General features: G+C 45.0%; 1 protein-coding gene across 3 annotated transcripts in view; it reads left to right on the top strand.

Moving 5' to 3' along the window:
- The window catches only part of GARNL3 (GTPase activating Rap/RanGAP domain like 3), a gene marked incomplete at both ends in the record, with an annotated part of 153,893 nt that overhangs the window by 11,597 nt on the left and 121,891 nt on the right, over nt 1-20,405 (top strand). For 2 of the 3 annotated variants that reach the window (XM_082843295.1, XM_082843293.1), the window contains one exon: nt 12,814-12,984. In XM_082843295.1, coding sequence (XP_082699421.1) covers nt 12,814-12,984 — 171 coding nt within the window. Of the gene's footprint in view, nt 1-12,786; nt 12,985-20,405 lie in introns of all 3 variants that reach the window. The other variant, XM_082843294.1, reaches the window with a different exon arrangement.

Here is a 20,405-nt window from a genome sequence, read left to right as displayed (position 1 = left end):
CTACCTTCGTTGAGTGGTTAAATTATGCTTACTATGTTTAGCCACAGGGAGGGAAGAGCCCTACATAGACAGAAGATTTTGAATTACAAATGGAAAACATATTTTCCACTTTCCCAGATATTGCTTCCTACATAGCGGCTTCCTTATTAGTAATGCATATAACCCACGCCTTGTGAGAACAAATTTGATGCCAAGACAAACGCTTTCGTGTTCCTAAAGATGGCTTTCCAGGCCAAGACAGAATCAGAAAAGAACAGCTGTCCATTATGCATTTGGTTGCCTTCTTGTCTTCTTCCTTATGTTTCTCCTGATTCTTAGATTCTTAGATTTTTTTTTTCTTTTTCTTTTTTTTTCCCCCATGCTTGTAAACAAGCATTTTAATGTGAGCTGTTTTCACAGCCTTTGTCCCTCTATATTATGTCATTATTCTTTTTTTGTGTGTCAGGCCCTTAAGTATTTAATCACAAATAGATCTGCAGCTGTCAATTTTCTTTTGGAAAAACAGCAGTCTTCCTGAGAAAGGCTATTGGGAGCTGTCTTGTATCGGGCTGACATAATGGGCTCTTAGGGCCAACAGAGAAAATTAATTTTCATATTATGTCTGTTCTCCTAAGAGAAGGGAAAAAAACAACTTTTATTATTCACTAAGAGTTTGAGTTAATACAAACCAGATTCCTTTCTTGGAGGAAGACAATAGTCAAATTAGTTTTGCTTTAGAAGGTTAATATGAGAAATTATATTTGGCTGTCTGGTTTCCAGAGCTGAAGATCTGAACAGAGATGAAGTCTGACAAACCATGCTGTAGGAAAATCAGGAGATTTGGCCTGTACAGTGAGACTCACTGCTGGTTTTCCTGGGGAAAAAAATTTTAAAGCAGCACGCAAGTGTAGAGGTGTTGGAAAGTCTGAACCACACATGTGGTTGTCTCTAGAGCTACGATTTTAGAGGACAGGAGGCAAATATGAGTTAGCAATGAGGTGTGGCTGCCCAAGAAGCTGTATATAGAAGGCTGTTCACTGTAGGATTGCTTGTAAAAGTGTAAAAAAAAGTCCATCAGGACTGTGTCAATATGCTGCTAATCATCTGTTAAAAAGACTGATACCAATCTGTATTCTGACTTGGAAAGATATCTAGGATGTTCATGGATGTTTAGTGAAACGAAGTAAGTGGCTTCTTCTGGTGATAGCAAGTGTGTAGAATTACATATGCAATTTAAGATTTTCTAGGGGCCATATTTTAAAAAGTGAATAAAAAATGAAATGAATTTCAATAGTTTATTTTGTTTAACTCAGTATATCCAAAATATTATCATTTTAACATGTAATCAATATTAAAAACAATTAAGATAATTTCCTTTTCTTTTCAGTACTGTCTTTGAAATCTGGTATGTATTTTACACTTCAGCATCTCGGTTCAGGGCAGCCACATTTTTTTTTTTAAACATTTTTATTGGAGTATAATTGCGTTACAATGTTCTGTTACTTTCTGCTCTATAACAAAGTGAATCAGCTGTACATATACATATATCCCCATATCCCCTCTCTTGCGTCTCCCTCCCACCCTCCCTAGCCCACCCCTCTAGGTGGTCGCAAAGCACCGAGCTGATCTCCCTGTGCCATGCAGCTGCTTCCCACTAGCTATCTGTTTTACTTTTGATAGTATATATATGTCAATGCTACTTTCGCACTTTGTCCCAGCTTAACCTTCCCTCTCTACATGTCCTCAAGTCCATTCCCTACGTCTGTGTCTTTATTCCTGTCCTGCCCCTAGGTTCATTAGAACCATTTTTTTTTTGTAGATTCCATATATATGTGTTAGCATACGGTATTTGTTTTTCTCTTTCTGACTTACTTCACTCTGTATGACAGACTCTAGGTCCATCCACCTCACTACAAATAACTCAATTTTGTTTCTTTTTATGGCTGAGTAATATTCCATTGTATATATGTGCCACATCTTCTTTATCCATTCATCTGTCGATGGACACTTAGGTTGCTTCCGTGTCCTGTCTATTGTAAAGAGTGCTGCAATGAACATTGTGGTACACGACTCTTTTTAAATTATGGTTTTCTCAGGGTATATGCCCAGTAGTGGGATTGCTGTGTCGTATGGTAGTCCTATTTTTAGTTATTTAAGGAACCTCCATACTGTTCTCCATAGTGGCTGTATCAATTTACATTCCCACCAACAGTGCAAGAGGGTTCCCTTTTCTCCACACCCTCTCCAGCATTTATTGTTTGTAGATTTTTTGATGATGGCCATTCTGACTGGTGTGAGGTGATACCTCATTGTAGTTTTGATTTGCATTTCTCTAATGACTAGTGATGTTGAACATCCTTTCATGTGTTTGTTGGCAATCTGTATATCTTCTTTGGAGAAATGTCTATTTAGGTCTTCAGCCCATTTTTGGATTCAGTTGTTTGTTTTTTTGATATTGAGCTGCAAGAGCTGCCTGTATATTTGGAGATTAATCCTTTGTCAGTTGCTTCATTTGCAAATATTTTCTCCCGTTCTGAGGGTTGTCTTTTCATCTTGTTTATGGTTTCCTTTGCTGTGCAAAAGCTTTTAAGTTTCATTAGGTCCCATTTGTTTATTTTTGTTTTTATTTCCATTTCTCTAGGAGGTGGGTCAAAAAGGATCTTGCTGTGATTTATGTCATAGAGTGTTCTGCCTATGTTTTTCTCTAAGAGTTTGATAGCTTCTGGCCTTACATTTAGGTCTTTAATCCATTTTGAGTTTATTTTTGTGTATAGTGTTAGGGAGTGTTCTAATTTCATTCTTTTACATGTAGCTGTCTAGTTTTTGCCAGCACCACTTATTGAAGAGGCTGTCTTTTCTCCATTGTATATTCTTGCCTCCTTTATCAAGGATAAGGTGACCATATGTGCGTGGGTTTATCTCTGGGCTTTCTATCCTGTTCCACTGATATATATTTCTGTTTTTGTGCCAGTACCATACTGTCTGGATTACTGTAGCTTTGTAGTATAGTCTGCAGTCCGGGAGCCTGATTCCTCCAGCTCTGTTTTTCTTTCTCAAGATTGTTTTGGCTATTCTGGGTTTTTTGTGTTTCCATACAAATTGTGTGATTTTTTGTTCTAATTCTGTGAAAAATGACATTGGTAGTTTGATAGGGATTGCATTGAATCTGTAGATTGCTTTGGGTAGTATAGTCATTTTCACAATGTTGATTCTTCCAATCCAAGAACATAGCAATATCTCTCCACCTGTTTTTATCATCTTTAATTTCTTTCATCAGTGTCTTATAGTTTTCTGCATACAGGTCTTTTGTCTCCTTAGGTAGGTTTATTCCTAGGTATTTTATTCTTTTTGTTGCAGTGGTAAATGGGAGTATTTCCTTAATTTCTCTTTCAGATATTTCATCATTAGTGTATAGGAATGCAGGAGATTTCTGTGCATTAATTTTGTATCCTGCTACTCTACCAAATTCATTGATTAGCTCTAGTAGTTTTCTGGTAGCATCTTTAGGATTCTCTATGTATAGTATCATGTCATCTGCAAACAGTGACTGTTTTAGTTCTTCTTTTCTGATTTGGATTGCTTTTATTTCTTTTTTTTCTCTGATTGCTGTGGCTAAATCTTCCAAAACTGTATTGAATAAGAGTGGTGAGTGTGGGCAACCTTCCCTTGTTCCTGATCTTAGAGGAAATGGTTTCAGTTTTTCACCATTGAGAACGATGTTGGCTGTGGGTTTGTTATATATGACCTTTATTATGTTGAGGTAAGTTCCCTCTATGCCTACTTTCTGGAGAGTTTTTATCATAAATGGGTGTTGAATTTTGTCAAAAGCTTTTTCTGCATCTATTGAGATGATCATATAGTTTTTATTCCTTAATTTGTTAATGTGGTGTATCACATTGATTGATTTGCATATATTAAAGAATCCTTGCTTTCCTGGGATAAACTCCACTTGATCATGGTGTATGATCCTTTTAATGTGCTGTTGGATTCTGTTTGCTAGTATTTTGTTTAGGATTTTTGCATCTATGTTCATCAGAGATATTAGCCTGTAGTTTTCTTTTTCTGTAGCACCTTTGTCTGGTTTTGGTATCAGGGTGATGGTGGCCTCGTAGAATGAGTTTGGGAGTGTTCCTCCCTCTGCTATATTTTGGAAGACTTTGAGAAGGATCAGTGTTAGCTCTTCTCTAAATGATTGATAGAATTCACCTGTGAAGCCACCTGGTCCTGGACTTTCGTTTGTTGGAAGATTTTTAATCACAGTTTCAATTTCAGTGCTTGTGATTGGTCTATTCATATTTTCTATTTCTTCCTGGTTCAGTCTTGGAAGGTTGTGCTTTTCTAAGAATTTGTCCATTTCTTCCAGGTTGTCCATTTTATTGGCATAGAGTTGCTTGTAGTAATCTCTCATGATACTTTGTATTCCAGAGCAGCCACATTTTTTTTTTTTTTTGTGGTACGCGGGCCTCTCACTGTTGTGGCCTCTCCCGTTGCGGAGCACAGGCTCCGGACGCGCAGGCTCAGCGGCCATGGCTCACGGGCCTAGCCGCTCTGCGGCATGTGGGATCTTCCCGGACCGGGGCACGAACTCATGTCCCCTGCATTGGCAGGCAGACTCTCAACCACTGCGCCACCAGGGAAGCCCAAGAGCAGCCACATTTAAGTGCTCAAGAGCCACGTGTGGTTTGTGGCTGCCTTATTGGACAGTGTGGATGTGGACCCTCAGGTAGGAAATGTTTGAAAGAATGCATCCAGGTTTTTGTTTTGTTCTTTAATGTAACTATGAATCATAGTGAAATAGGGAAAGGTAAAAAAAAATTGTGGGAAAAAATGTATGGGATATCAGGAGACTTTAGGAAAAGGGAATCAATAAATAAACTATTAGTGGGAAGGATGGCTATGATTTGATGGACTTAGGTTAACTGTTCATATAAATCCCAAGTAAAAGTTAGACTTTGAAACTTATATGTGAAACCATTGTGTCGTGGATACATGATGTAATTTAATTGCCGGGGGGGGGGAGGAATTAGTGTAAATAAACATTTTAAAAAAAAACAGAAAGAGGGAATGATTTTTTTGTGTCAGATATTGCTGCTGGGCCACCCAGTGGAGAGCCAAGAATTGACCATTGGTTTAGCATCATGTGGGTCATAGGTGGCCTTTGACAATAGCTGTCCTTTGGAACAGTAAGGATGAAAGTCGCACTGGACTGGCTTTGAGAGATAATGGAAGGACAGGAACTGGAAACAGTGAAACTAGTCAGCTTTTTGCAGGGGTGGAAGGGATGTGAGTTGAAAAACTGTTTTATTTGGTTCTGGTTTGGAGTGTTCTGCTTTTGTTTTATAAAGATATTTATGTCTGATGGGAATGGTCCAGTAAAGAAAAAAAAGATTTCAGTAGGGAGAGGGGGTGTTTTACTTGAAAAAGAGAAAATTCACAGAGGCTATAAAAGCTGCCCTCCCACATTTGAAAGGGTGTCGTATGAAAAAGGAATCAGGCCCACTCTGTGCATGGCCCAGGGCTAGACCTAAAATCACAGTGGGTACGAGGGATAATAAAACAGACCGGACTCAATATGCGAAAAGTACTTTCCAGCAGTCAGTGTGCCCCAAGCTAACACGGCTACTTCAAGATGCAGTAAAATTTTTATTACTGGAGGTTAAACCATCTATAGTGTAGACTAGTATTTCTCAACTGTTCTGTGTTTTCAGTGCACTTTTGGATACAACAGTTTTAGGTGACACGCCTGGAAAGGCTCAAGACAACACAACAGCAGGTCGGGGGTGGTGATCTCACAGTCACTGCTCCAGCGCAGCAGCGACCTTAGAAGTGTCCGCAATTAGTGTGTGTTCTTTTTTTTTTTTTTTTTGCGGTACGCGGGCCTCTCACTGTTGTGGCCTCTCCCGCTGCGGAGCACAGGCTCCGGATGCGCAGGCTCAGCAGCCAATGGCTCACGGGCCCAGCCACTCCACGGCACGTGGGATCTTCCCGGACCGGGGCACGAACCTGCGTCTCCTGCATCGGCAGGCGGACTCTCAACCACTGCGCCACCAGGGAAGCCCCAGTGTGTGTTCTTTTGGTTGCCCTTCAGCACCTCTTTACTGATTGGAACAGAAATGCCTAGTGCTTTGAGCAAGCTCTCTTTTAAACTCACAAGGCAAAATGTCTTCCCATCAAAGTACATAGTCTCTTTTTCTTGCCCGCTGGAGGTTATACCACTGCTCCCACCAGAAAAAGATTGTGCATACTCTGCACTCTGCACGGGGTCACACGAACTGTTAAGCTCAAAACCCAATTGGACAGACATCACTACATAAGGCCTATCGGTCAGTAATCTGTTGCAGACGACAGAATCCACTTTACCTGGTAGAAACAGAATGAGATATAATAGTGATATGGAAATTAAGTGCTTACAGAATTGTTGGCAGGGCTGGAGAGCAGATTCTAGTCTGAGCTCTCAGTCACAACTCCTGCCCCCAGAACCACTGTGCTCTGCACTGATCAGGGAGGCTGCCACTGCATAACAAGAAGCTGATCTATCAAGAAGCAGCTGCAGGGCTTCCCTGGTGGTGCTGTGGTTGAGAATCCGCCTGCCAATGCAGGGGACACAGGTTCGAGCCCTGGTCCAGGAAGATCTCACATGCCACGGAGCAATGAAGCCCATGCGCCGCAGCTACTGAGCCTGCGCTCTAGAGCCCGTGCTCCGCAACAAGAGAAGCCACCGCAATGAGAAGCCCATGCACCACATTGAAGAGTAGCCCCCGCTCGCCACAACTAGAAGAAGCCCACGCGCAGCATTGAACAAAGCTGTCCCTGCTCCCTCAGAAAGCCAGAGAATCAAGAAGCTGCTGACTCCAGGACCACAACAGCTCTGTCATGATCTGTAAAAGCAAGCGGATGCCCTTTGTCCTCTCTCTTCATCTGCCTGGCTCCGTTCCCCACCAGTCTCTCATGAGTGCATCTGATTTAGCATGTGGACTCTAAATCATGTCCAGAACTCTAAACTGCCAAGCAGGTTAGGACATTACGTCTTAGCCTTCCAACTTCTGCAAGTTGTTCCAAAGTATCTGCCACAGACAGCATCTTTCTTCAATCACAGCAAACGTAAATAAGACACACTGATCCAAAGTTGGTAGCACACACTGGTGTGCGGCTACATACCTGGCACACCTATCTTGGAGCCGTTTTAGTGGGCGAGGAGGTAAAAATGGGAAATCAAGACTCAGATGGCAGCGTGAAGTGGATTTTCCAACAGTTAAGTGTCGGTGATTGCATAGTTTTAACACAAATGAAAGTTAGGACATAAATGCCTGTCTCGCATTTTATGACCAGAGAGACAAGTGTCTTTAGAAGAGCTGCCAGCCATGAAGTCTTTCCTAGCGTCAGTGCCATATATCAGGCCTGGGCTGATGCTCGGCAGATGGATTGCCTTTGCTCCACTTGTCACAGTCCTCACAGAGCAGCTGCCTGCCAGAGGTTGATAAAGAAATAGAGTAGGTCCCATAGCGGTCTGACTGGGGCCACCAGCGACCTCATTCAAACAGGGCCAGAACAGCCCAACAAAGTCTCTCTATTCCATATGAACACTTTCCTCATATTTTTGCGGCATTCCCGTAGTCAATTATTCATTCAAAATATATTTACTGGACTTCCCTGGTGGCGCAGTGGTTAAGAATCTGCCTGCCAATGCAGGGGACACGGGTTCGAGCCCTGGTCCGGGAAGATCCCACGTGCCGTGGAGCAACTAAGCCCGTACACCACAACTACTGCGCCTGCGCTCTAGAGCCCGCGAGCCACAAGTACTGAGCCTGCATGCCACAACTACTGAAGCCTGCACGCCTAGAGCCCGTGCTCTGCAACAAGAGAAGCCACCACAATGAGAAACCCGCGCACTGCAACGAAGAGTAGACCCCACTCGCCGCAACTAGAGAAAGCCCACATGCAGCAACAAAGACCCAACGCAGCCAAAAATAAATAAATTTATTTAAACAAACAAACAAACAAACATATTTACTGAGCCCTTCTCTGTGCTAGGCACTGGACGTAGACCGTGAACAAGGCAGATGGGGCCCCTGCTCTCATGGACCTAACATTCCAGTGGAGGGAGGGTGGGAGGCAGACAGTGTACCAGTAAACAAACACATAACTGGGAAGCCTCCAGTGGCCGTGAGTGCCACGGAGGAAGAATGTTGCAAGGTGGGGAGTGACGGCGTGCGGGAGGGGCAGTTTCGATTTGGGGACAGAAGGGATTTGTATTCCTGCTGACCCCAGCGCTGTAGGGGTTACTGCTCCCTTGGCTACTGAGCCAGCTCAGGCCCCAGCTGCTGATTTTGGTTGCAGATAAGCAAGAATGATGATTTGTGCTTGGTTTAAGGTTGTTTTCAGCCAACAATCCGAATGAGGATACAAGATCAATAACGCAAGGGAGTGGGTGTGGCTCCCAGAAGTTTCCCGTGTTCCTTATGGAATCATGGTTGCAGCTCAGTGATCCATGCAGCTCTCACCAGGGGAGATATCAGCCACATCGAAGGAGCCAGAACTGAGACCGTGTTACCTTCTATGACACTTGCTGCCTTCAGGGGTCTACCTACCAGTGTATGAGAGAGACAGCACTTGTGCCACAGTTGTGTTTCCCCGCGGTCTGTTTCTCGCTGCATCACTGGGCCTCAGCAGGCCTGGCTATGGCCCCCACAGCTGCTGGTCCCCATCTCGGGCTTCTGGATGGTTCTCAGTGACTGCGTCCTCGTGGCCATCAGCAGAGGACTAACTGTGAAGGAGGCCACATTTCTCTTTACTCCCATCTGTTTAGACTCACAATATGAACACTCAAGTTGCCCTGAGGGCTTGGGAGTCACAGAGGAGAAAAGTGTAAGCTGTGTGCTTCTGAGGGCTGCCCCCAGGCCAGGAAGAAACCACACACATACACAGCCCGCCCCCCCCCCCCCCCCCCCGAGATTCACTCACAGAGGCCCTCATTTCCTCCCCTTCAGGCCCACTCCCCTCCCAGAAAGCACCTCCACGACGTGAATCAACCCTTTTCCGGTCACACTCTGGGATTTTTATCCTAGAACCTTGAGAAGTCTGTCTATGTATTATTAGATCTTCTGTTTTGAGTTCTTACTCTCTCATTTTCTTGAGAAAACAAAGCTGTTATATGCTTCATCTGATCCCTGTTAAAAATCTTCTCGTCTGTACTCGTCATCTGCCTTTTGCAAACCTCTTTTCATAGGTCCTGTGCTAATTTTTTCCTGCATGTTCGTCTGGGATAGAAGCAGCTCTGTCTGGGTCTGTGTTTACCCACTGATAACATGGGTAGATTCACCTTGACTCCTTTCCCTGCCTCTCTGAGCAATGGTGAATCTTCTCTTTCAGAGCTGGTGCTGGAGGTCTGGCTTTGATGCTTCTTGGGAAGTGGGACAGAGACAGTGGGAACGTGCCATCTGGTTTTACGCTCCCCCCATGCCTGCCCTCCTGTCTGCAGAGTCCCCTGTGCCTGTGGTGTATGTGACCCCGTGGCAGGACTCTCCTTAAATTTTCAGCCCTCCCCACCCCCACTTCAGGGCAGACAGCCTGCTCCAAAGAGGGTCTGGGTCAGTGCGATTTCCCATGATTCGTGGACCTTCTTTTAGTGGGTTCAAATGTAATTGGTTAATAATCTTTCAAGAGGTTCAGATGGCTCTTAAGATATACTTTTCCTTCTCTCCTTCAGCTTTTCCTCAGATTAGGCCACCCCTTGTTAAAAAGCTGGGGCAGTGACACACAAAGAACAAACAGCTTCTGCCCCAGTGCTGCCCATGCTTCCAGGCCTCAGCCCTCCAGATCGGGCACTGTCGGCCTTTAGGACATTCTTGCCCATTTTCCTCACGTTACATAAGCTAGGTAGACCTTGATGTTCGCTTTCAGTCTGTCCACGATTAATTGTATGCAGCAGATCTTCAGAATTATAGCATGGAGTTTGGTCATTCTCGTTTCAGTGAGTTTTCTTCTATGTATTGGGCTATTTTTTCTTATTTCCATGGGTTCCAAGGAGTTATGCAAATGAGCACTTCCTCTGCCATTTTCCAAGAAGTTCTTCCTCTGCTGAATATTTTAAATAGTGAGACAAGAAAGATAAAATATGTCAGAAGATTAAGAGGAACGTACATTTTTTAAATTAGAAAGTTAAGTCTAGAAAATTTAACAGAAATGAGGAAAATGATTAAAATTAACAGTGATGAGACAGCATCTGAACAGTTAGAAAATGAAGCTAAAGAATTAGATGAAAGTATAAAAAAAGAACTCAGAAACTCTAAGGGTAAAGATATGGCAAAAAGACAAAATTAAATGGTGGGAAAGGTTTAAAGGAACTAGCATTTAAGTGTTTCTAAACAAATCTTAAAGATGAAAGGGCTAGACAATAACACTAAAACAATGAAATAATCTTATTATTTAAAGATTAAAAAAATGTAAGCAGCATATGAGGTTATCCCATTCTGTAATGTTCCATGTTAAGATGTACCTTATTTACTGATTTACAAAGATGTCTAAGACTGTGCTTTAGGGAGAATTGCAGGTCACAGAGCATTATATATTCTCCGTATGTGTGTCACATAAAGGTTGCAAATACGTAGAGAGAGGAGTGATGGGAATAATACCAAACTGTTAACTGGGAGAGGAAAGGGAGTGGAGGTGGGGATGTCGTGCCTGCCATCGGGTCCCCTCACCATTTCTGGAATCTTCTCCCCTCCCCTCTTCAGTGCACTTTTTCTCCAATACCCACACCTGGGTGGCGACTCTTCCTAGGTGGGCTGCCCTTGCTCACCGAAGCTGCTTTGCCCACCTGTGCAGAGAGTGCCAAGTACCCGGGGACTTTACAGCCCTCACCCCGACCCGGGGCTCTCGGTTCCTCTTCGCAGGTGGGACAGCTCTGCGGTGTAACCAACCTCGAGCAGATTGTAAAGCAAGCTATGTATGTGATTTTCATTTTCTAGTAGCCACGTTAAAACCAATTCTAATACACTTTATCTTCAACATGTAATCAACATAAAAATTATTGAGACGTTCTGCATCCTTTGTTATTTGTACTAAGTCTTCCAAGTCCGGTGTGTGTTTTACACACGCATGTCTTGCTTTGCCTGACCCATTTCCTTGCTCAGTGGTCACAGGTGGCGCATGGCTGCCGCGTGGGACAGCCCAGCTCCACTCGAGTTGAAGCTGAACCTTCACAGGACTTTGCCTGAAAATGAAACCTCACCTCCCTGTCCTGCTTATTGGTTTCTTTTAGGAGCAGTTTCTTTCCTTTTCTTTTTTTTAACTTGCATGATTAAGAAAGGAACATTTTCTTAATAAATGTTTTGCATACAAGTGTTATTTTTGTAATGTAAAAAAAATCTAGAGGGTTCAAAGAAAAAAATATGTCTCTCATCCAGAAGCCCTGCTTTGTTATTTATTTGTTTGTTTATTGCTAAGGCAGCCATAAACTCTAGTGACACTGGGTTGCAGAAGACTTGAGGTTCCAGTGAGTAAAGAACAACTGACATCATAGCAGAACCTTCCCTTCTTGCCATTTGTCGTACGTGGAAGGCTTGAGCCTTTCATGTCTATAGAGTTTCTGCCAAGATAAGTGGCCTGAAGCCAGCTTAGAGTAAGATTATCCAGCAGTCTGGGTCAGATATGCAGCCTGTGGCTTCTCAGGCCCAGGTAAGGTGATGGGGGAGGATGGGTCATCACTTATAAAGGAGGAATACCAGGGGGACCTGGCAAGAGTGGCCTTTTTTTCTTTTGCGACATGCCTGCAGCCTATAATTGGTACTAGTGTAGCAGCTTGAGAGTGGGCAGTGCCCATCTGGCTCCAAATACCCAGGCTGTATGGAGTCACTTCTCTTGGCATCCAAACCCTGCAGCAGGATGGTGGCTCCCTGTGCAGATGCCTCTTCCTCACTAATAAGACCACGAGGTCTTTTGTCTTTTGCCTTGTCACAGCGTTTTATTAAGAAGACAATATAAAGAGTCTCTTTTGACATAAGTGTTATCTAAGATTGCTTTTTATTTTTATTTTCCCACTTCCAAGTATTTGGATTTTCTTTGCTAATTTGTGTGTCACCTGAGGTAGAGGTGGGGGAAGAACGCTCCTGATTGGCTCAGAAAGTAATTCCAATCAGAAAAAGCAGGGATGCCTACATTTCCCTAACAAAGCCACCCTTCTTCATCCCAGAATCACCTTACCTCCTTCCTTGCTGTGTCATCAGAGAAAGAAGCAGACGTGTTTCAGCAGTGCATTTCCCAATTTATTCCCACTTGTTAATTCAGCAAGCATTTACTGCTTACTTCCTCTATGCTATTACTCTTGAATGTGGGTTTGGTCCTTTTGTCTACAGTGTTGTTGCCAGTGTAGGCTCTTTTTATGGCTTTTCTTGGCTATTTTAAATGGAAATTGGGAGATAAACCAGGTACTCCTGGACCAAACGCCAATGGCCATGAGGTCCATCCTCTGAAGGTACTCCAGACAGAGCTTTCCCTTCCTCAGTGAATGTTGCCTTTTTCTAAATAAGTTTGTGATGGTTCACATGCTCACTTTTCTCCTTTTACCTTCGACCCCGCTGACTTGAGAGTGTGGAGGACTCCACTCATTGCTGAGGGATGTGATAGGATTTGGACGGTTCCAGGGCCACGAGGCCACAGTGTGCAGGAAGGGCGTGGTGCTGTCTTAGTGGGGCACCTGGGTCTTGGGAGGGCCTTGGCTTTACCCCTCCTCATTACTGATGGGCTGGCCCCTGTGGAGGAGTGGCCAGAATGGGCCAGAGATGGGCCCTTGTTCTTCTCTGTTCTAAGTGCCTTTCCCAACTCCTTCTGTTTCAGTACAGTACTGCAGCCTCCAGGCCCACTGATGGATCCACTGACGAAAGGGTCCAGTGGGAGTCAGATGGCACAGACCCTTCTATGGAAAGCCAAGTCGTCTCTCTCCTTTGGCATCCAGCCCCTGCAGACGTGGCCAACAAAAGACCCTGAAGTAGAGGCCCAGGTCAACCTGTAAGTAAGTAAGAGAAGCATCATCTCAGTTGGGGCTCACGCTCACTCTAACTTGAAATCCCTTAATGCTCAGGAAGAAAATTATCTTTGGGGGGGAGAATAATGAGAGAGAGGAATGGATATTTGGTTGGGAGATTTCACTTCTGTTCTTAATGGTGCCTTATGTGTATTTATTTATTTACTTAGCAATGTTCATTGAGCACCTGCTCTGGCCAGGCCTTGTCTCAGGCATGGCAGGCAAAAGGGATTCAGTTCCTGCCCTCAGGGGATTTACAGCTCATGGAACAGATAGCCATTAATCAAATAATCATACAAATAAATACGAATTGTGACAAGTACGAAATAATCATACAAATCATACAAATAAATACGAATCATACAAATAAATATAAATTGTGACAAGTGCTATGAAATGTGGTACCTTGATTCAGTAAACATTTACAGAATGCCCTCAATGTGCCAGCAACATACTGGGGATATAAGAGAATATGACATCTCCTCACCCGTGAATATCAAATAGTATCTAGAAGGGGAAAAAATTCCAATTATTATTCAGAAGAAATGATAATACCTATGCTATAACTAATATATTAATAGATTCCAGGTCCCATAGGGTGGTAACTATGTTTTCCTGTTTACTCCTGAATCCCCAGGGCTTTGTTATAGTGCACAATATTTGTTGGATGAATGAATAAGTAATGAATGAAGAAGATACTACAACACAGTGGTGCTTAGCTTTCCGGGGAAATCAAAGGCAACTAGTTGCAACGGTCTAATTGCCTTAAAAGCAAATGAGATGCTTCATCAGTTCAAGGCAACAAATATTATTGATGCTTACTGTACCTAAGGCCAACCCCAGAGATTCTGATTCAGTGGCTCTGGAGTGGATGAAAGAGGACTCTTCAGGGACAGCCTTTCCAGGGAGGCAGACAAGTAACCAAGTAACTCCAGCGCTGTTATAAAGAAGCATGTATAATGTGCTATAGGAGGAGGGGATCTGCGGGAGGGCCGGGAGGAAAACGGGGAGCAGTTGCTCCTAGCCAGGCAGGATGACCATCGCGCCAGGCCGGAAAGGGGAAGAAAGCCACTTTAAACAGAGGAAAGTGGAGAGCAAAGGCTCGGATCCATGAAAGTGGGTCCCAGCAGTGTTGACAGGCATTAAAGCAGTGATTCTCAACCCTGGCTGCACAGGAGAATCATCCCGGGAACTTTAACACATATGAAAGCCTGCACCATCCGCCCAAGAGTCCCAAGTCTAGGGTGGGACACAAATACCAATATTTTATAACGCTCCCCAGGAGATTCTCTTGTGCAGCAAATGAGAAATGCTGTTTTTAAAAATGTAACCACACAAAAATAAATACAAAATAGTTATGAAGTACCTTATACGCCTAGCTAAGGGGTATGAATTTTTATATCTCGAGCAATGAGGAGCCACTGATAGCTTGCCTGATTTTAAACGATAATATAATTTGAAATAGACAAGGTTCACAGGGTCTGGATAAATTCACGACTGCTGGTTCTGCAGTGGGTTCTTCTGGGAAGCTAGAGAAGTCTGGGGTCACCGCTGCCTTTTCAGAGCTGCCACCATACCCCCCACCGTGGCGCGGTAGGTCCACTTATGAGAATATGGGAATTGAATGTCTCCTTGATCTGAAACTGAAATCTAAAATTTCAGTGAATGCTGAATTATCTGGGCAAAATGCTCCTGTTTCTTGGGGGCCGCTGGTAACCCGCGTGTGGGCAACTCCAGCTCTTTAGAAAGGAGGGCAGGGAAGCCTGGGCTTTATCTACCAAAGGTGGAGCGGGGGTGGAGGGTGGGGTGGGGGGGTGGGGAGTGGACTTAGGTGGACGGGTTGGGGGAAGGGCCACTCTTCCTTCCTCTGAAGCTCCAGGCGGGACTCTCAGCGCTGCTTCTTTCTAGACTACAAACCCCACAGTGCGCCGCGCGGATGACGTAGTCAAAGGGGCGGGCAGGACTGCCGGGAAGCCTATGAGACGCAGCGGAAGCAGCCCGAGGTGGCGCCTTCCGGGTCCTATTGGTGAATCTGGTTAGGAGTGGGACCAGGCCCTGGTGATTGGCGGCCGCAGGGCTAGCGAAGCTGCCGTGAGGACAGGGCGGGCGGCGTCCGGCCAAGGGCTTCACCCCAGACTCAGGGGCCGGACTTGAAACTGATTCCACCGGGAACCAGATGTTGGGTTTTCTGGAAAACAGGCTAGAAAGATGCGTCTTTTAAGAACCGCTACCATTCTGCGGGCTGCTCATTCATTAACTCATTCATTCAGCAAACTTAATTGATTACCTGTGTACCAGGCACTTGTGCAAACATCCCAAATGCGTTTTCTCTTTTAGTCCTCACAAAAAAACAGATAACTACTGCAGGCTCCATCTTACAGATGACGAGGCTGAGGTCCAGAAGAGTTAAGAGACTTGTTCAGGTCACACAGCTTGTAAGTGACAGAGCAGGGATTTGAACCTACATCAGTCTAGCGCCAGTGCGCATCTCCTAATCTCAGTGTGCTCAGCGGTGCCATCAGGAGCAAAGTGTTTATGGGATGTCAGTGTCCACAGGGTGACTTGGTATTGTCGGGTGAAGATTATAGCAGGACCGGACTGGACACCAATAAAGTTGACCAAGCACAACGTTGGACCTTGTGCAAGGTCCCTTGGTCATACAAGGCCTATTCTCACCAGAAAAGGTTTTTGGTATCTATGAAAGAACCTACTGAGCACCTGTGTGCTGTGCTGGGCCCTGTGCTAAGCACTGGTATGCAAACGAAGCATCTCCTTCCAGGTTAAGCGAGGCTTATGGAAGTGCTGTTACCTAGGGCAATCCAAGGAGATTTCTCAGTGGAGAGACTCCTTGAAGTGTGGGAACTTTACCAGGCAGAGGTGAAGGAGGCCTCCCCAGACAGAGGAGACTGTCTGTGCAAAGGCCAGCAGCGTTAAAGCATTCTGGATTTGAGGGGAACCACAAACAGTCAGGTCCAGCTGGAGCTTCTTGGGGAGTGGTGAGCCTGGGATGGCAGACAGAAGCCAAGTCACTGGGGAGTGGGAGGGCTTAACCTGCCTGCTAGGAAGTTTGGTCTTAACTCTCTCAGCCAGAGCACAGCATGATCAGATTTGCATACTGGAAAGATAACTGGTGTCAGTGGGCAGCTAGATTGCAGGAGGATAAGGCTGGTGGCAGGGAGACCTATCAGAGTGGCCAGATAGGAGATATTAAGTGTTCTGATGAGTGGCAGGAGCAATGGGATTGAGTTAAGAAATATTTAAGAGGAAGGTTAGAGTGGACCTGGTAAATGCATGGGTGGTGGGGTGAGGAATAGGACAGAGATCATTAGATACTGCCGTGGGGGCTGAAGAGGGGTACAGTTACATCTTTGGAGGAAGGAAGTTCTTAGAAAAGTCTTCTTAGAGAGAGTACTGTGAAGTGGATCTTGAAAAAGGAGGAAGAACGTTCCTTCCTTCTTTTCTTTTTCTTGAGTAGATTTTAATTGGCAGAGGTGGGGAGGACGGTATTCTGGATGGCCGGATCCTGGTTTGCCACTTGTATGGTGAAGTAGGAGGAAGTTTGGAAGGTCAAATTGGGGGACATATCGTGAAAGGTGTTGTCCTTAATGCCAGGACATTGGGAGTCTGAGTGGCTTTTGAGACAGACAAGTGGTGGTTTGAGCTCTGAGTTTTAAGAGTTAATTTCACTGATATGTACAGTGAGGAGGCCAGGAAGCCAATTAAGAGATGGACTAGGGAAGGGCTCTTCGGTTGTAAGTAACAGCAACCCAACTCAAAATAGTTTAGGCGAAAAAGGAGAATGTATAGGTTAATGTAACCAAACCACAGGAAGGGACAGATCTCGCTCGCTTCAGGGAGTGACTGGATCCAGGGACTCTACTGCCCACAGTCAGTCCATTCTTGTCTTACGCCCTCTACCTCCACCCCTTAGCCCTGCTTCTCTCTGCCTGTTGACCTCACTGTCTCCTACCATCCATGAGTTTTCACCATGCAGCTGTGGGTGTGATCTCAGGCAGCATGGGGTATGTTCTCACAGACTTGCAAGTTGAGAGGAAAAATCTTCCCCATCAGTTAGAAGAACCCTGGGGAAGGACTATAGTTGCCCAGCCTGGGTCACATGTCCATTCCTGGTTCTGTGGGGGAGTGTCTATTACCAGGGGCAGAGGGGGTAATTCTGCTTGCCCTGGCAAACAGAGCAGGGGTGGTCAGGAGGTAGGAGAACAGAATTCAAAGGGGTCAGAGAAGCCAGTGGAGGAGTTTCAAGAAGGGCAGTGCTCTCTGACCGGTCACAAAAATAACTTAGGAAGTTTGTTCAAAAATATAGATCATGGGGCTTCCCTGGTGGCACAGTGGTTGAGAGTCCGCCTGCCGATGCAGGAGACGCGGGTTCGAGCCCCGGTCCGGGAGGATCCCACGTGCTGTGGAGCGGCTGGGCCCGTGGGCCATGGCCGCTGGGCCTGCGCGTCCGGAGCCTGTGCTCCGCAGCGGGAGAGGCCGCAGCAGTGAGAGGCCCGCGTACCGCAAAGAAAAAAAAAAAAAAAAATATATATATATATAGATCATGGAACCTATTTAATTCGAACCCTTAGTGGTGGGACCCAGGGATCTGGCTGAAGGTGTCAAATATAACAGAAAGTTTGAAGATCGAAACTAAAATCTTCCATTGAATTTGATGATTCGGAAGCCACGGGGCTCCTCTGAAAACGCCGTTTCACTTGGGAAGGGAGGGCAGAAGGCAGATGGCGAGTCTCTCTGCATCCTCACGTCTCCTCATTCATAACCTCCTTTCAGGGCCATGTCTGACCCTACAAGAGGCAAAGTTTCCTCATTAGTTCAGTACATTAGGAAAAGACAAAGGAAAGCTATTGGAAAGATGGTTATTTGAGGGGTGTTCTGCCTTAAACGGATATCAGCCAGGAGCAGAAGGAAGAAAGTTTGAAAAGTTTTTAATTCCATCTGAATTACCTGCCCATTCTTTTTTCCCATCAGTCCTTCCTGTGATTAATTACAATATACTACCAATAAGTTGGATTTCTTAAAAAGTATAATTCAGACTTAATTTCCCTCACTCGGCTGAATTAGCAGTGGTCTGCTTTTTGATCTTTTGGAGAAAGTTGCCACGTATTTGAAAGAGTTTATCATCAAGGCGTGATACAAATATCAGGCAGTTTCGTATTTAGACATTTTAAAGTAGCTTCCAAAAGCCTCAAAAGACCTAGTTTGCTCCTGAGTAAAGGACTACTTGATTTTAAAACACAAAGCTGGAGAGAAAGCCTTTGGGTTTACTGTTGGGGAAATTCTATTGTTTCCAGGAAGAAACTTCTCCTCCAGTTCCATGGAGGAAAGAGGCTGGACAGCTGACTTGCCCCTTCCTCTTTTCCTCTCTTACCTTTGCGATCTGGTTGCCCACCGAGCTTGTGCGTTAGCTCCTCTCCTGTTTCCACATGGAAAAACACACCTGCGTCTTCTAGAGACAGGTGTGGAGGCCCACCTGCCTCGGTATCCCCTGTTGGAGCTCGACAGTCATGAGACAGTGATTCCTCGGCAACCATTCAGGCGAGTAGCTGCCTCTCTGCAGACCAGGCTCTCCCGCAAGTGGGCTGCTCCAGGTCTAAACTTGGGGGAAGTAGTAGGAAGTCTATGTGGCTATCGGGCTCAGCCACATTTGCCAATGAAACTCTGACAGTGAGGAAACTGATGTCTTGATTTCCATTTGCCTGACTCCTGTCTCTAATTCTCAACCGATTCCAAACACAGAGAAGAGAGCAGCTTGATTTATTAAAAAGCTCCCAAAGCTCAGGTAATTGTGAGACAGGCTAGGATCTGTGTGGGTCTGGTTAGGAGGGGGTTTGTTTTGTTCTGTTTGTTTTTATTCTCTTGTTCTTCCGTGTCATAGCAGAGTATGTGGCACATAGAAAGTGCTCACTAAATACTTGTTGGGTAAGTTAAAGATAATAGAGCAGAGATGCCTGTTAGGGAGGCTCCTGCAACGATGCAGGTCTGAGCTAAAGCAGAGAACGTGAAAATGGAAAGGGGAGAAGTGGCGAGGGACTAAAAGACATGGTGGAATTCTAGAAATAGCCTCACATGCACGATGGCGTATACAAGGTTATGCACTGCAGTTTATTAGTAGTAGCGAAAGGTTGAAACTGGCTAAATAAAATACAGTACATCTACTCAGTGGAATAGTATGTAGCCATAAGAAAGAATATGGAGGATCTTTTGGTACTGATTTGGAAAGATCTCCAAGATACATTAAATAGAAAAACAACAAAAACAAGGAGTGGAGTTGTGTATAGTATGCTACCATTTACCAAAGGCAAAAGGGAATATGTATTTCTCTTTCTTTGTAAATGCATACAGCATCTCTGGCAGACACACAATAAACAATAGAGGTTGCTGGTGAGGAGAGGAAATGAGGGGCCGAGGAGGGAGGAGAGGACAGACTTACCCCTGTATGGCCTTTTGGACTCTTGTGAGTTTTGAAGCAAGTGAGTTTTACCCCTTCAAAGAGTGAAATACAGATACAAACATACAACAATCAAAATCAACACTGTGTGGGGCCTGTACCGGGGCCTGGAGACTGATTAAGATGTTGGATGTGAGAGAAGACCTGGGCGATGACTCTGAACTTGCACCTCAAGTGACTGGGAAGAAGATGGCAGCTCTGCTGACTGAGATGTGAGTGAGGAGTGGGAGTGAAGGTGACTCAGGGCATGTTATGTTTTAGAGGCCCCCGGGGGTGTCCGCAGAACCATGTCCGACAGCTGTAAGTCTGAACTTGCAGTTGGAGAGAAAGATCGAGTTGGAGATTTGGTCTGGGGAGTTGTTAGCATAGAGGTAGTATTTGAAGGTGCCGGAGCAGTGAGGTCCCCAGGGAGGTGAGTGGCCTGAATGGAAGGGAGAGGAATGTGGATCTTCACTGCTTAAGGTGGCGTAGGGTTCAACACTGAGTTGCTGCTCTGTGTGGTCTAAGTCAGGGAGGGGTATGGCATCACTCTGCCAGGACATCCTGGTCTTTTTCTGGGAACAGAAGCTGCACCATTGAGCTCCACATCTCCTGGAGGAATAATCACTAACAGCAATCATTCTTCCTCAAGGAGGTTATGCCATTACTAAGAACTCTATTCCTTTGACTATTCGCGTTGTCTATTGTTACAAATTTTATAGTCCTCAAGGGCCAGTAACCCATTTTTGGTGCTCACCTCATCTCAAAGTACAGTGCAGAACACCATAAGGACGCACTATAAATAGTGACTAGAGAGTATGACTCTTTTTTTTTTTTTTTTTTTTTTTCGGTACGCGGACTGCTCACTGTTGTGGTCTCTCCCATTGCGGAGCACAGGCGCCGGACGTGCAGGCTCAGCGGCCATTGCTCACGGGCCCAGCCGCTCCACGGCATGTG

Source organism: Leucopleurus acutus (assembly GCF_964270905.1).
Source record: "Leucopleurus acutus genome assembly, chromosome: 7".
Lineage (NCBI taxonomy): Eukaryota > Metazoa > Chordata > Mammalia > Artiodactyla > Delphinidae > Leucopleurus > Leucopleurus acutus.
Note: the sequence above shows the minus strand (reverse complement) of the source record. Positions and strands in the feature narration are given on the sequence as shown.